We start from the raw sequence: 15,949 nt of genomic DNA, 5'->3' as shown, positions 1-15,949 counted from the left end.
TTTCATTATTACCATTACTACTTAACTTTGCCAGCCACGGAGCTTACAGTGAGGCAAATGGAAATGGTTACTTCAGAAATCTCAATTTTACTATTGGTAAACCATTTGCATTGGTTTGGGTGGGTTTTTTATTTTGAATATAATGAAACAAATATCTTTAGGAAATCATGGCCACATTACTTCTGTCTTCCTGTGTATCTTTGCATGTCTGTCTATTTCTTCCTCCCTCTTGCTATGAAAGTGACCCCAGGGTTGGAAAAAAAATGTTGGCTGATTAATTTTATTTTCTCTTTGTCTCTAAAATTGGCATAATTCCACTGTGGTGGCATCTTCCCCTTCACCACTAACTACATGCAGCCACAGTTTATTAATGGAATGATGAGAAACCTGATTATCCAGTAAGAGCACTGAGTTGTCGGGTGATAATTAGTCCTTGGGAACTTTTTCAAATCCACTTGGGTTGAATTCGTGGCTTTCTCCGATCACTTCCTGAATCTTCATGACACTAAAACCTGGAATTAAAATATAGTGAGGAAATGTCTTGTCAAGCCATTGGCTGGATGTAACAAAGGTAACAAAGAGAGCATAAATAGAAGTAAAAGTTCTAGTGCCTGCCCTCAGTGAAGGTATAATCTTGGCCAGATATCAAGAAAGTAGAAACTTGTTAACAAATAAAAATGATCACACACCTAGAATTAAAGTACAAGCAAGAAAAACCTTGGATTGAGTATGGATTCAGGTCCCTAAAGTTTGGGTGAGTATTTTAGACTGCAACTTGAAGCTGGAAATCCCACTGTGTGAAAATTTTATAATTTAATGAATTATAATTATAATTGAATTTTATAATTCAATGAACCAAATGTTGGCCTCCACAGTGGGAAACCCTGCCCCAGGTCTGGGGCCCTGGCCTAGACGAGACAGAACAAGTGGTGTTGTTATCCTCTATCTGTTTATACATTTCGATCTTGAGCTTTTTAATGAACCTGCATTATGGTGTGGTTTCGAGTTAGGTCAATCCTCCCCTTTGTATAGTAAGCTCCCTGAAAAATCTTGTCTTTCTCTGTAGCTTCCTTCAGCATTTAGTACAGTGCCCAGCAATCAACACTACTGGCTAATTTTCCATCTCTAATAATCATGATGGTATTTGTTAAGTGTTTACTTTGTGTCAAGCACTATTCTAAGTGCTGGGGTAGGTAATCAGGTAATCAGGTTGGACACAGTGCCTGTCCCACATGGGGCTCACAGAATTAACCCCCATTTTTCAGATGAGGTAAGTGGGGAAAAGGGAAGTGACTTGCTCAAGGTCACCCGGCAGACAAGTGGCAGAGTTGGAATTAGAACCCGGGACCTTCTGACTCCCAGGCCCGGACTCTATCCACTCGGCCATGATGCTTTTTCACTTTCTACCACTACTACTACTATTATTCTGAGTTTATCTGGGATGGGGGAATACTGAGAAGTGGCTGCCAGGTGAAAGTCTACTTTCTAAGCAACTTGCATCCAATTTGCCAGGTAAAATACTTTCTCTCCAAATGAGCTCTTGATTTTATTAACATAGCTCTCCTTTATTTTAACATTTCTCTTTCCTTCCCTCCTCAGGAGTCTCACAGTATCAGCCCGCTTTCAGTAGATAGGCTTTCCCATTGGCATAGATCACATTTGCCAAAAAGAGGGGAAAAAAACCACTTTAGGAAAAACCATTTACCTGCCAAGTGGATCTTCGGACCCATACCTCACAAAACAACTTTCTGGAGGCCTACAAGACAGGGCTTTTTTTTTTCTTTAATGGTATTTGTGGGCAGGGAATATGCCTACTAACTCGACATATTGTACTTTCCCAATTGCTGAGTACAACATGCTCAATAAATATGATTGATTGACTATTAAGCACTTACCATGTTCCAGGCACTGTATTAAGCACAGACCCAGAGTTCATTTTCAAGTTCTAATCCCGGCTCTGCCACTTGTCTGCTGTGTCATTTCACTTCTCTGTGCCTCAGTTCCCTCAGCTGTAAAATGGGGATGAGACTGGGAGCCCCATGTGGGATTGGACATTTCTCCAATCTGATCTGCTTGTATCCACCCCAGCGCTTGGTACAGTGCCTGGCAGACGGTAAGCTCTTAACAAATCCACAATTATTATTATTACTATCAGGTAGTGAATTCCCTTGTGTCATTCTTCCAGGACTCTGTGGCTTTGAAAGAAGTAGTTTCCCCAAACTTCAGTCACTTGAAATCCCAGTTACAGAGTCTCTATTTTCGGTGCCATTCTTTGAAACTGACTACCTACTATCGTGTTGTATCTCTCTTGGGGTCCAGTGGCCACTACTGAATGGACGCCATTGTTCGCCAAAGAGCTTCCCTGGACGCAGCTACTCCGAATCACTATGGCTTCTCCATTTTAGCTTTCATTGCCGTCTGACTGCAGGCTTTGATTCACTCCAGTGACAACACTTAGAAAATCAAAACAGACAACACATGCAATTCCATGAGAGCTTGCCAAAATCAGGCTACATTTTTCCACCCATGTTCTCCCTTCCCCTTCAAGAGTAAACCCTCCTAGGCCCTTTGCGTCTAAAAATTCAAAACCACCAACAGGACAAACACCTGATAAGAACTGGTATATGACGTAAGAGTCCTCTAGTGAATCTTCTTTGTTCTGCTTTCAAGCCCATGACACCCTAATAGCCCTAATTACAGCATTGGCTATGGGATGTAAAATAAAACCACATTCCAAGCACAGTGGAGCCTCACAAACACATAAGGAAAGAAGCCCTGGGGCTCCATGGCTTTCAGTTCTCTCTCCATTTACCATACCTAGCTCTGGGTTGACTTTCAAACAGCTCCTTCATTGTGTGCCCACAACACAGAATTGCTCCATTTGCACACTCCAACATGCACTAGCAGATCCCATCAATCAATCAAAGGCATTTACTGAGTGCTTACTGGGTGCTGAGCTCTGTACTAAGAACTTGGGAGAGGCCAATATCATCCAACTTCAGCACCGTTGGGCCCTGTAGCCTGAAAATGCAAATCGAATCATTTGAAAATTGACCGGGATCCCAGGCAAATATACACCAGATAAAACAGGTGGGGTGAGCTGCCAAACTTTATCCCAGCCGAAGCAACCTCAAAGAGAATCCATGACATAACTGAACTATTAAAAACTGGTGTCAGAATGTACGTATCACAAACCAAAGTGACATCACAAACACAGTGGTATAAAATTCCCTTTAACAAATCCAAAGCTAAAATAGAATTTGTCCACATGTGAATGAGATCCAGAAACGAAAGTAACCCACATTTTCTTTAACATGGATAAAGAAATGTCTAATAAACTTATTTAAATGTTCATCAACCTTAAAGAACAGTTTTGTTGCTATAGTTCAAGTAATAGTCTTTTAAGGGTGTGATTCTAGCCCATGCAGACAAAATGCTAACTGAAGTGGGCTCTTCACTAATGCTCTGTTAATTTTAGGAAATGGACAATAGCTGAATTTACCTGTGCCTTTGCATTTAAAGACACATTTAACTATTTAGGTAAACTGGATTTCTCCCTTATATTTCCTGACTCCAGGCAGATTGATTTAAAAATGCCATCGATATTTTGAGCAGAACTAAGACACACCTGTTACTTCATTCCATAGTACAGTCTAGGGCAGGAGGGCAGCATGGCTCAGTGGAAAGAGTGTGGGCTTGGGAGTCAGAGGGCATGGGTTCGAATCCCTGCTCAGCCACTTGTCAGCTGTGTGACCATAGGCAAGCGACTTAATTTCTCAGTGCCTCAGTTACCTCATCTGTAAAATGGGGATTAAGACCGTGAACCCCACGTGGGACAATCTGATCACCCTGTATCCCCCCCAGCGCTTAGAACAGCGCTTTGCATATTGTAAGCGCTTAACAAATACCATCATTATTATTATTATTACAGCCAGGATGGCTGCTTGCCCAATTTGACTAGCCTGTTGAGGGTTGCACCCAAACTCTTCCCAGCTGTTCAGGGTGGGGGGCGTATGGGTGCTGGGGAGATGGGGGGTGATGGAGGAACAGAGAGGGGAAGAATTAAAGAGGAGGCAGTAGCAGGTCCTTAAGATCTCCCAGCTGGTTGTAGATGAACTTAGTGACCCCCTGCCTGAGGCAGCTTTTGGGGAGGGGTCTTCATTCTAAGAGGGGGTTGCAGTGGTAAACTGCAAAGTGGCCTGAGGGGCTATATTTTGTTCACTCCTTCTTAAAATGAATACGGACATGCCTCATGAAACAACCAGGTTATGTTTCTCCAAAATGTAGCTGTATTGTTAATGATCATATCTTAGGGAATGTTTTCCCAAAGACTTATATGTTCCATATTAGTATCCATTCCAGAATTTCTGCCAGAGTAATATGGGATTTCTTTACGTGCCTTATACTGTGATGACAGAAGGCACTAAACTATTGGTTAATTACCATTATTAGGCTTGTTGTGATGAGGGAATATATCTACCAACTCCACTGTAGTGCACTCTCCCAAGTGCTTAGTTCATTCGACCGTATTTATTGAGCGCTTACTGTGTGCAGAGCACTGTATTAAGCGCTTAGTTCAGTGTTCTGCACACAGTAAGTGCTCAAAAAATACCACTGACTGATAACATCATAACATTAAGATGAAGAAGAGTTGAAATGTGATTTCAAGTCTTTGCAGGAGGCTGCAGAAGTAGAAGCTTCTTCTGCTGACTGGGTATGGGTTTTCTTTTCAACTTTTAATGAAGAATTTGTCCAGTTTGGGTTAAACAGCAGCCTTCTTTTCCTAAAGCAACTCTGAAGACCTTTGAACTCTATTGCTATGATCTTTTTTCAGTTGCATTTATTGGACCATCCACTTTCTAGAAAATTGACACCAAATCTCTTAATCCCCAAATATTAGCTGGTGGAGGAAAAACCACTGTGACAGTCAAATCTTTTTGGGCACGTTGCAGGGGTTCTTCAACTTCACCACTCTCCCCACCTTCAAAGCCTTATTAAAATCCCAACCCCTTCAAGAGGCCTCCCCCAATTAAACCCTCATTTCCCTTACTGCCTCTCCCTTCTGTGTCACCTCCGCACTTGAATACATACCCTTTAAGCTCTTGATACTCCTCTCCTAATTTGGAAAAATGGTTGAAAAACAATCAATGAGCTCCTCCTTAGACAAGAATCCCATTTTGAATGAGATGCAGTGAACTCATTTAATGACTGCAGTCATTAATTAAAGTTGCCTTCCCAGTTCAACAACTTCTTTAGTTTAAAGGCTCAGGGATAAGAGCCTTCTGATATCTGATTCCTGGGATAGGGCTTTCAGCAGAGTTCCCTCTGTTTGCCTGCTTTGACACTGACTTGCAAAACAACCTTGCAATAAAAGAGGCATCATTCTGGGCCCAATCCCTCCCCCTCTGTTTTATGTTTGTTAAGTGTCTACTGTGTGCTAAGCGCTGAGGCAGATACAAGTTTATCAGGTTGGACACAGTCCCTGTTCCACAGGGGGCTCACAGCCTTAATCCCCATTTTACGGGTGAGGTAACTGAGGCCCAGAGAAGTGAATTGATTTGCCCAAGGTCACACATCAGACAAGTGGCAGAGCTGGTAATAGAACCCACTCTGACTCCCAAGCTCTATCCACTAGGCCAGGCTATTTCTCTTGCTTCTGACCCTCTGCTTGTTCCTTTTCCAGCTTGACTCAGTTTCCAAAGTATTATCATTATCCCTCACTCACCCACCAGTGACCCCCTGTTCACACCTTTCCTCTTGCCTGGAAGCCCCTCCCTCTGATCGACCAGTACTCAAAGATAGGCTTACTCCAGGCAGCCTTCCATGATTAAGTTCTCATCTCCCCACCCTATTTTCCCTCCATACTGCCTCACCCATGCACTTAGTCTTGCCTTAAGGACTTCGATATTCACTCAACTGCACTAATATACTCATCTGCTTCCTTTATCCATGACTGATTTTAATGGGAGTCTCCCCATTGGTCTGTAAGCTCCTCCTGGGAAGGGATCTGTCTGCAGTATAGTACTTTCCCAAGTGTTTAGTCCAGTGCTCTGCACAAAGTGCTAAATAAATACCATCGATTAATTGATTATCTTTCACCTATTAAGCAAAAAGCCACCTGGTGCTAACGGAGGGAGCTGGTATTATCTATGCTAAATAGGTCTGTTATTATCTAATTGTTGTATTGATTAGGGCCTGTTTCAAGTCAAAATACTTCAAAGGCTGAGGAGGAGATGAAGGGAGCTGTTTAAGCCAAAATAAACTTTGTGGCTTTATGGAAATTAGCACCAAAAGGGGAGTGTTATAAAGGGGGTGGCAGTAAGTACTGTTTATTAAATAAGATTAAATATGGGAATGATGAAGATGAATACAAATGCATGGAAATGTATTTGTTGGAAGAAGAGCCCTGAATAGATACGTATTTCTTTTGTCTCTGACATTAGCTTAAGCAGTATATTTAATTTTCCTTTTCTTGCAGCCTTTATTGTAATTCTAGCATCCTAGGAACCTGAAAATCTTGAGTTCTTCCCATGATCTCTGACAGCCAATTTAACTTATCAAAGGACTCCAGAATTGTTACAGGGAAGCGCTACCTTTCACACCTAAGAAATTTATGTAGCCCAGAATGTAAATATATATGCTTCAGGTCTCACCTCTTCAGCTGGGTGAGGAAGTAAAGGTCACAGAAGGTCACAGACTTGCAAGGCCAAGTCTAAATGTGGTATTCACTCAATTCTATTAACTGAGCACTTACTGTGTGCAGAGCACGTCACTTGGAAGTCAATAATAAAAAAATAATAATAATGGTTTCTTGTTCAGTGCTGACTATGCAAGCACTGTTCTAAGCTCTATGGTAGATATGTCAATCCGGTTGGACACAGTCCCTATCCCACATGGGAGTCTTAATTCCCATTTTCCAGATGAGGTACCTGAGGCATCTAGCTTTACTTCTGTTTATTGTGATGACTTGACACCTGTCCACATGTTTTGTTTTGTTGTCTGTCTCCCCCTTCTAGACTGTGAGCCCGTTGTTGGCTAGGGACCGTCTCTATGTTACCAACTTGTACTTCCCAGGTGCTTAGTACAGTGCTCTGCACACAGTAAACGCTCAATAAATACGATTGAATGAATGAATGAGGCCCAGAGTAGTGAAGTGACCTGCCTAAGGCCACATAGCAGACACGTGGCAGAGCCAGGATGAGAACTCAGGTCCTTCTGACTCGAATCCCAGGTCCATGCTCTATCCACTAGGCCATGCTGCTTCTCTGTCAATCGAAAGGACCAGATCAGGAAGAGCATCTCTCAAAAATGGGAGCTGGTAGGGGAAGTCAGAAGACACATTCTGGGCTCTGAGAAGGGAGATGATGTCACTGCTTCACTTCTATGAAATAAGGGCAGACAACTATAAGGAAGTTGCTCAGAGGATGCTGAATCCACAAGTCTGACCAACCTCCAAACAGTGATTTGGTCAATCAATCGACAGACAAATCAATGATATTTATTGAGTGCTTACACTGTAGAGAAGCAGCATGGCTTAGTGGAAAGAGCCCGGGTTTGGAAGTCAAGAGGACATGGGTTCTAATCCCTGCTCTGCCACTTGTCTGCTGTAGGACCTTGGGCAAGGCACTTCACTTTTCTTGGCCTCAGCTACCTCATCTGTAAAATGGAGATTAATAATAATAATAATGATAGCATTTATTAAGCACTTACTATGTGCAAAGCACTGTTCTAAGCGCTGGGGAGGTTACAAAGTGATCAGGTTGTCCCACGGGGGGCTCACAGGCTTAATCCCCATTTTACAGATGAGGGAACTGAGGCCCAGAGAAGTTAAGTGACTTGCCCAAAGTCACACAAATGACAGTTGGCGGAGCCAGGATTTGAACCCATGACATCTGACTCCAAAGCCCGTGCTCTTTCCACTGAGCCATGCTACTTCAAGACTGCTGCTTAAAAGACTGTGAGCCCCATGTGGGACAGTGACTGTGTCCAACCTGATTATCTTGCATCTACCCAGGGCTTAGCACAGTGCCTGGCACATAATAAATGCTTAACAAACACCATATTTTTTTTTTTAAAAAAAGGAATTTAAGGAAGGTTCTTCTGACAAGATGTTTTAAGAAGAAACCACTGGAGAATGGGCAAGTTGTATCAGAGTGGGTGAGTTGTCTTTTCAACAGGTTTGGCAAAAACACAATTCCCAGGCTATAGAATTGGGTGTACTTCCAGACTAAAAGGTAATCTGTTCTGAGTTAGGATAGCTTCTAGATTAGGAAACGCTCAGGAGCTGGAGCATTTCTAGATTCCAACCCCATCTCCAATCCAGTTACAAACAGCTCAGGAATTTGTGGTAATAATATTTACGGGGCAACCCCTGGGAACAATACACTGTATTAAGCAGCCAGAAAGTAATTTTGACTGCAAGTTCCATTTGGGACAGGGAATGCATTTGACTTGATTAAACCCAGTGCCTCAGCGCTTGACCCACAGTAAGTGCTTAACAAATATCACAATAACAGTACAACAGAAGCACAGTATGTGTTTCCTGTCCCTAATGAGCCCACATTCTAATATTCAGAGGGAATGGGGAGTGGCGGCTTCCCCAGACTGCAAGCTTGTTGTGGGCAGGGACTGTGTCCGTTTCTTGTTATATTGTACTCTCCCAAGCACTTAGTACATCACTCTGCACACAGTAAGCGCTCAGTAAATAGGACCAACTGCCTGTGGACTTGCTAGTAATGTACTATCAAACCAAATGTGTTCTAAAATCCCTGACCCAAATGGTTTACTTTCTTCAAATAAGTCATTTAATTAGCATAAACATTCCAAAATTGGTTTTCATTTGCCGATAGGCAGACTTGGGAAGGGCCCTGCTCTGTGCAGAGGTTTGGTGGCTGAATTCAGCAGAACGAGACCACAGAATCCCAGCTGAATGTGCATGATTCCCGCCCTGACCAGGGAATCATTTGCGCTGCCTTTGGTTGGCAGGGTTGGTCTGCCTCGAAAGTCATTACCGGGAAATCCCAGCATGAACACTTAAAAGCCAGGGGGAGGGGGCTTGGAGAAGGAAAAGGGAAGAGAGAGAGAGGTCTGAGGGGCACAAATTGCTCTATTTCTTTCTGCCCACTGTTTTCTTTCAGTGACTCCAAGGGCTTCCTTGCTTGGCTCAAGAATGGAGCTACTCAGAGGCAGATGAGGCCCTGACCAGCCCACACAACCCACTGGGATTTTCCCAGCATCCCAGTTGGCTCCCTCCCCGGGAACAGCGGTTAGGTACCACACTGATGCCAATCAGTAAAGGTTTTCTCTGGTTAGGAAATACAAAGTTTATCTTGCCTACTGAAATTCTTACATGGGGGGGTCTGACCCCCCTCAAATGGGGCCATCTCTTTGCAGAAACACTACAGGAGGGAGAGGGGTTGTCCAGACCTGTATTATATTTTTGAGACATAAATTTTCACAGGGTAGGGCCTTGTTTCTATTCAGATTCTAGTCAAACCTATCCTACCCCAGCTGGTGTTCCCCAGGCCAGGAGAAATTAATAGCCTTTCCGGGGGCAGATCTCCCTCTCCTTTCTCTCTCTCTTGTCTTGTCTTACGTTGTCGAGTTGTCTCTGACCCATAGCAACGCCAGGGACACATCTTCCCCAGAATGCTCCACCTCCATCTACAATCATTCTGGTAGGGGATCCATATAGTTTTCTTGGTAAAAATACCAAAGTGGCTTACCATTGCCTTCTTCCAAGCAGTAAACTTGAGTTTCTGCCTTCAATTCTCTCCCATGCCTCTGCTGCCCAGCGCAGGTGAGTTCTGACTTGTAGCAGATTGCCTTCCACTCGCTAGCCACTGCCCAAGCTAGGAATAGAATGGGTATGCCTCTGCTTGACTCTCCCTCCCGTAGTCTAGACTGGCAGAGTACTGGAAACTCTCCAGGTGTGACTCTGAGAGGGGGTTTCCCTCTCTCCGGAGGCTCTCACAAGTTGGCGCCGACTTGTGAGAAACAGCATGGCTTTAACTAAATGCTTACTGTGTCCAGAGCCCTGAATTAAACACTTGGGAAAGTACACTATGATAATGGAGTTGGCAGGTGCAATCCTTGCCCACAAGGAGTTTACAATCTACCCTGCCCCTGTTCACCAGACACTCACAATGCGAAGTTGCACCTCTGTCAAAAGTTGGTCAGGAAACAAAAACGAACAAGATCAACAGAGCATTGGAGATGATGGCTCTGATCCTAATGTTGCAATGTATTTTTTAATGGTATGTGTTATGCACTATGTATCAAACTCTGTAGTAAGCACTAGGGTGGATACAAGATAATCAGGTTGGACACAAGATAATCAGGTTGGACACAATCCCTGTAACAATAATAACAATAATAATAATTGTGGTATTTGTTAAACACTTACTATGCTCCAAGCACTGTACTAAGCGCTGGAGCAGACACGAGCTAATCAGGTTGGACATAGTCCATGTCCCACATGGGGCTCACAGTCTTAATTCCTATTTTACAGATGAAGTAATTAAGGCCCAGAGAAGTGAAGGCACATCTTTTCCAAAGGAGCCTTGTCTGACTAAACCCTCCTCTCTTCTCCCACGCCCTTCTGCGTCCCCCTGACCTGCTCCCTTCATTATTCATCCTCCCTCCCAGCCCCACAATACATGCATGTATCATTCATTTATTCATTCATTCATTTATTTTAATGTCTGTCTCCCCCTCTAGACTGTGAGCTCTCTGTGGGCAGGGAATGTGCTGTACTCTCCCAAATACTTAGTACAGTGCTTTGCACACAGTAAACACTCAATAAATACAATCGAATGAAGTGACTTGCCCAAGGTCACATAGTAGACAAGTGGAGGAACAGGAATTAGAACCCACAGCCTGTTTCACAGGGGCTCACAGTCAAAGTAAGAGAGCGTAGGATTAAACTCTGACTTGAAGAGAGAATCCTTCCCAACCTTACACCCGCTGCTTCTCCTATCCTTAGAAATTGTTGTGCTTTTAAGGGAATGGAAGAGAGAATGCTGTTGACTTGAGTCTTGCTGCTGCATTATCGGTTATACCAATAATAGTAATACTAATAATGGTAGTGGTATTAGTTAAGCATTTGCTCAATGCCAAGAACTGTATTATGTGTCAGGGTAGATAGAAGATTATCAGTTCAGGCAGAGTCCCTGCCTCACAGTCTAAATAGGAGGGAGAACAGGTATAGAATCCCCATTTTACAAAGGAGGAGCAGACAGAAAAATTACGCGATATGTCCAAGGTTACCCACCAGGAAAGTGGCAGAGGCAGGATTAGCTGATCATTCTACTTGGACCAGATTTTCCTTTCTCAACCAGACAGATGAAGCTAACACATAAAAGGTCAACACTACACAATACACTCTCCTCCTTAAATCTAGCCCAACTTGATCGAGCTATTGGCCCACTTGAAAACCATCCTTGTAGCTTTGATCATTTTATAGTAGGGGGGCTCTTAGTCCCACTCACTCACAGATACATTCTCTGGCCCAGGTCTCCAGAAGTATCCATCCGCTATTCCATCCCCCAAAATATTAACTGCAGAGAGAATATCAAGTTCCACAAACGCAAGTAAAAACCCTCTAACGTGGACCACTTGGACCCAGCAGTCCAACTGATCTGAATTGGGTCTGAATGTGGGAAGTGGCTCTTCAATTCATTTTCTGCTGCACAAACTCAAGGCTCCAGCAAGTTTCTTGGGTTTTCTTTGAGAAGCCGTTGGCAACAAGACAAAACAATGACAATATACAAAACATACTTGATAAAACTGTATTTTGTTGGGCTTTTTTTTACAGACATTTGTACACTTTGTTACAAAACTGTGAAAACTAAAACTTGCTTTAAATCATTTTTTGGTCGGCAAATATGTAAAATCTGTGCAATTATCATGTATTTACAGGGCCTCATGTTAGTGATTTTCAATGATTATTCCAATAATGTCACACTCTCAACATAAGACATGGCTTAAGATAAATATATTAGTAAATAAATATTCTGAGAACATATTTCCATAAATGAAATGTGCTGCTATACATATACAGAATATACACAAGTTGTTTTCTAGCCTTAAAATATTGGAAAAATGGTAATGTTGGAGAACAAGCCCTTTGACCATCTCTTTACAAATCTTTACAGAAAATTTTGTACAAAATATCTCTTAAGTGCTATGAAAAAAAGTTTCAAAAGACATTTTACATAGTGCCTTGTGAGCCTCCAAATGCTGGAATCGGTTCCTCTAAAGACTAGAAAAAAGCAGTTTCCATTCAAAAATACCCTACTGCGTAATGATCTTTTACCTATTTGTAAAGCATTTGTCTTGCAGGCAATCCTGGCAGGGGTGAAGCAGCAGCAAATAAGGAAGGAGGAGCTGACAAAGAGAACAAAAGACAAAGTTTCATAAAATGCCTTTAATAGGAAGGAGGAAGTGACCAAGTTTTCCTTTGAGGTAGCCCCTAGAGGAAGGGCCGGCAGGAACGGGTGGGTGACGGGGTGGAAGGGGAGAAGACTTGCTATTCGGAGCATTCAAAATACCATTTTGATCGGCCCTTACCTACTTCAATTAACTTGCCTACCCTGAAACAGACTGAGCGGGTGCGGAGTAGCCCACGATTGGTAGCTATGGCACCAAAAGGATGTATTTTGGCTTTTGGGTGTTTTCACAGAAAAACATGCTAGTCCATGGCTTTCCTTTCTCCTCAATCCCCATTTACTCCTGAGAGTCACCTGACCAGGAGACTGGGGGTTGTATGGAGCATAGCGTGAGTCCAGTCCTATTTAAGGGGAACAAGTAAATTGAGGTTCAGTCAGTTCCTTCCATAATGTGCTTTTACTCCACCTGCTGGATAGACCGTGGCTGGAATTTTAGGGAACGAGCTTCCATCTCTGAGGACAGGATGTGGGAATAAATGTGTGTGTGCCCAGGGATTATCCTAGAAGGCAAGTTTTCCTTAACGCGGGGTTCATCCTGCTATTTAGAGTTATTTTACAAATGCAATCCCCATGTCAGAGAAGTTACTGTGTGTGCATTTTTTGTGTGGGGTAAACCCTCTGTAGGTCTGAACAGATTTGTGTTTATGAGATGTCTTTGTTCCACACATTCCTGCAGAGCAGAATTTGCCTACCTTTTAAAATAGGGGAGACCCAATCTCAACATTTGATTCTCCTGACCAGCTTACAAATTGAAGACATTTTAAGACACTGGTATATAACCACTACCATCCATTATCGCCTACTTGTCATACTCAAGGGTTGAGGGAACTTTTTTCCCATTTATATATTAGCTTTCTAGAATTTAAAATCTAAGCATTAAGCTTGGGTAATTCCACTTTCTCACCCTCTGTAGTTGCTTATAGGCTGTCAAAACTAGAAATGGGGGGGAAAGCCTATGGTAGTGATCTTTCTTCAACCAAGCTTTCCCAACCAATCAATGGTATTTACGGAATGCCTACTTTGCGCAGAGCACTGCACCAAGTGCTTGGGAAAATACACTACGATATAGTTGGTAGAACCTATCTCTGCCCATATAGAGCTTACGTTTTGGGGGAATGTGATAAAAACATGGAAGGCAATTTTTAAATATCAACCCTTGCTGCAATGATGGCAGCAATGAAGTCTCTCCAACAGGTGCCAGGTGATCCCAAACACTGTAGGGCTTTTTCCAAGGGCATCTACCATTAGTTCGTGAGGCCTTGGGGGGCATGTAGGTTTGCTAGCCCAACTGCCCCAGTGATATAATGAATACAAATCCCAGGTCCTCCTACTTGGCTTCCAGCTGAGGGAATATTGTTTCTGTATGCTTGTCGTGGGCAGGGAGCATGCCTACCGACTCTGTTGTATTCTCCCAAGTGCTTAGTAAGTGCTCTGCACCCAGTAAGCGCTCAGTCAGTACGATTGATTGATTCCCAAGCCACCAATTAGCTTTTCGATAAAAGGGTAGAAACGATCAAAACATTTCCTATTCCTGCCCCCAGCACAGAGAAAAGGAAGTCAAAAGCAGAGCCACATAACAACATGGTAGAAAAATCCTGGTTTCAATCCCCATTAAATATTATTTTCCATTGTTTCTTTCTGCAAACCTTCCAGTACTAGTTTGGAATTAAGAAAACATTAATGACATTTGCCCTTTAGGCTAAGCTACGCCATAATCGACTATAAAGTACAAACAGCAAAGAAAGGATAAAACCATGAGAAGATGAGGTAGCGGACATTCTAAATCTAGATGGGCAATTTCAGCCATGTTCAAGGCACCTATATTTATTCTAAATACTGCCTCTCTCCTGGAAATAGGTGGAAGCTCTTTGTGGGCAAGGAACGAGTCTACCAACACTGTTGTATTACACTCTCCCAAATGCTCTGCACACAAAAAGGAGTCAATAAATACCACCGATATATAGGAGATAATGTGGTCAACATTCTATGTGCCTGCCTAAAAACTAAATGGTCAGAGCTCTTAGAAGGGCATCCAAGTGTCTTCAAAGAAAAGCAGGCTGACTTTACAGGAATACTTTTGCCAGATTCATGAATGGAAGCTGGGTGCTCACAACTCCAGTAAAAGCCAAGGGCATGTACATCCACTCAAAACACACCCACACACACCCATACACCCACACCCACACACACCCACAACCTACCTGCCAGCCCCTTTCTCAATATACATGCCCAATGGTCTCTACTGCAGTCTTCGAGGCAATAAAACTTACAACACCACCAAGTTTCCCTCAAACCAGATCAAACCATCTTCGTACGTTTCCAAGGACCCCCAAGCCACTTCCACAGAGACAGAATATTTCTTTATGTGCAGCTGATGCCTTTACCCAACCCCAGGTTAGAAGAGTTAGTTCGAGCCGCGTTAGGAAAGTGGCAGAAACTGCAACTGCAGACTCGACTAGTCCTGGGCAGGCACTGCCAAACCCCTGTGTTTTTCCTCTCAATAATGACTCGAGAATCGTGAGTTTGGTCTTCAGAAGGTCAGAGGTGTGCAAAAACCCCACCGCCACCCTGGAGCAGCAACCACAGTCAAAGGCACCCCCGAATGACCTCGTGTCCAGGCAACTGCCCCGCACCCTGCAGCAAATTCTATCGGGGGCTACCAGCCAGCTAGGCAGGGCTGCCAGACCAAGCCCACCCTCTTGTGGGCCCCTGCCTCTCCCTGAGGCTGGGATGCCACCGGGAGAACTTGCCAGTAGGAAGCACAGGGTCAGACTGTACTGCTCTCCAGTGCGTGCCAGGGTCAGACAGTCGTTCCATTTCAAGTTTCTGGTTAAAATATCTAAGGCAGGTATGGCCCTGAGCTTACCGAAGTCCTGAACTCCCCCGGGACGCAACGGGGAGAGAGAACGGGATCTACATAGGATGCGTGCGTTCACCTAACGCGGCAGTTTGATTCTGTTCGGCAAAAGAGTTGGGAGGGTTAGGGTTTTTAAAAATATATATTTAAATAATACTTTTTACAAATACCATAAAGATGAAGAGCTCGATCCCAACCACCTCGGAACCCCAGGCAAACAGATCTACTTCACACACACACACAAAAATATATATATATATTGTAGAGACGACAGGATTCTGGAGGTTTCACGGAGAAAGGAGAGAGGCTGTTTTAAACAGGATCAGGGTTGGGCTGAGGGTTTACCACAGGCGGCTCACAATTTGGAGCGAGGGGAGGGCTCTCCATATTACCATTTTTGTGTGTTTGTCAGAGCTAAAAAACAATTTTTTTGTTTTGTTTTTGAAAAGTCGAACAGAACGTGAAGTCTCCATAAGATTGCCGTGGTCCAGCTACCTAGGACTCCGGGCTCCCGTCCAGGCGATGAGATTCTGATCCTGGGTGAGAGAACACAGGCGTTAGAGCCAGCCGAGGTGACTTGTGACAATTCCCCCGGGGAAAAGACGGGGCAAGGGGGTCTACAGGACAGCTCTGTTTCCTCCTG

At 43.5% G+C, this 15,949-nt stretch overlaps 1 protein-coding gene, 1 long non-coding RNA gene and 1 other non-coding gene across 5 annotated transcripts in view; all 3 read right to left on the bottom strand.

Annotated features, from left to right (window-relative positions):
• Positions 1-215: 215 nt before the first annotated feature.
• On the bottom strand, positions 216-9,763 carry LOC119942868. Of its 2 annotated transcripts, none has more exons than XR_005455406.1 (3): positions 9,726-9,763; positions 2,291-2,453; positions 216-512 (listed from the first exon to the last, which is right to left on the bottom strand). It is a non-coding gene; the product is annotated as an uncharacterized LOC119942868 (long non-coding RNA). The 2 variants fall into 2 exon arrangements; XR_005455407.1 differs by lacking the exon at positions 9,726-9,763 and adding an exon at positions 2,947-3,031.
• A 46-nt stretch (positions 9,764-9,809) lies between these two features.
• Positions 9,810-9,947, bottom strand: LOC119942936. Its single transcript, XR_005455429.1, has one exon. It is a non-coding gene; the product is annotated as a small nucleolar RNA SNORA7 (small nucleolar RNA).
• Positions 9,948-11,797: 1,850 nt separating this feature from the next.
• Positions 11,798-15,949, bottom strand: part of ZNRF3 (zinc and ring finger 3) — a 176,196-nt gene continuing 172,044 nt past the window's right edge. For both annotated transcript variants that reach the window (XM_038762891.1, XM_038762892.1), the window contains exon 9: positions 11,798-15,842. In XM_038762891.1, coding sequence (XP_038618819.1) covers positions 15,802-15,842 — 41 coding nt within the window. In that variant the 3' untranslated portion in view covers positions 11,798-15,801. The remainder of the gene's footprint in view (positions 15,843-15,949) is intronic.

This window comes from Tachyglossus aculeatus, chromosome 21 (genome assembly GCF_015852505.1).
Source record: "Tachyglossus aculeatus isolate mTacAcu1 chromosome 21, mTacAcu1.pri, whole genome shotgun sequence".
Lineage (NCBI taxonomy): Eukaryota > Metazoa > Chordata > Mammalia > Monotremata > Tachyglossidae > Tachyglossus > Tachyglossus aculeatus.
The sequence above is the reverse complement of the archived record's forward strand: the minus strand, read 5'-3'. Positions and strand labels throughout refer to the sequence as shown.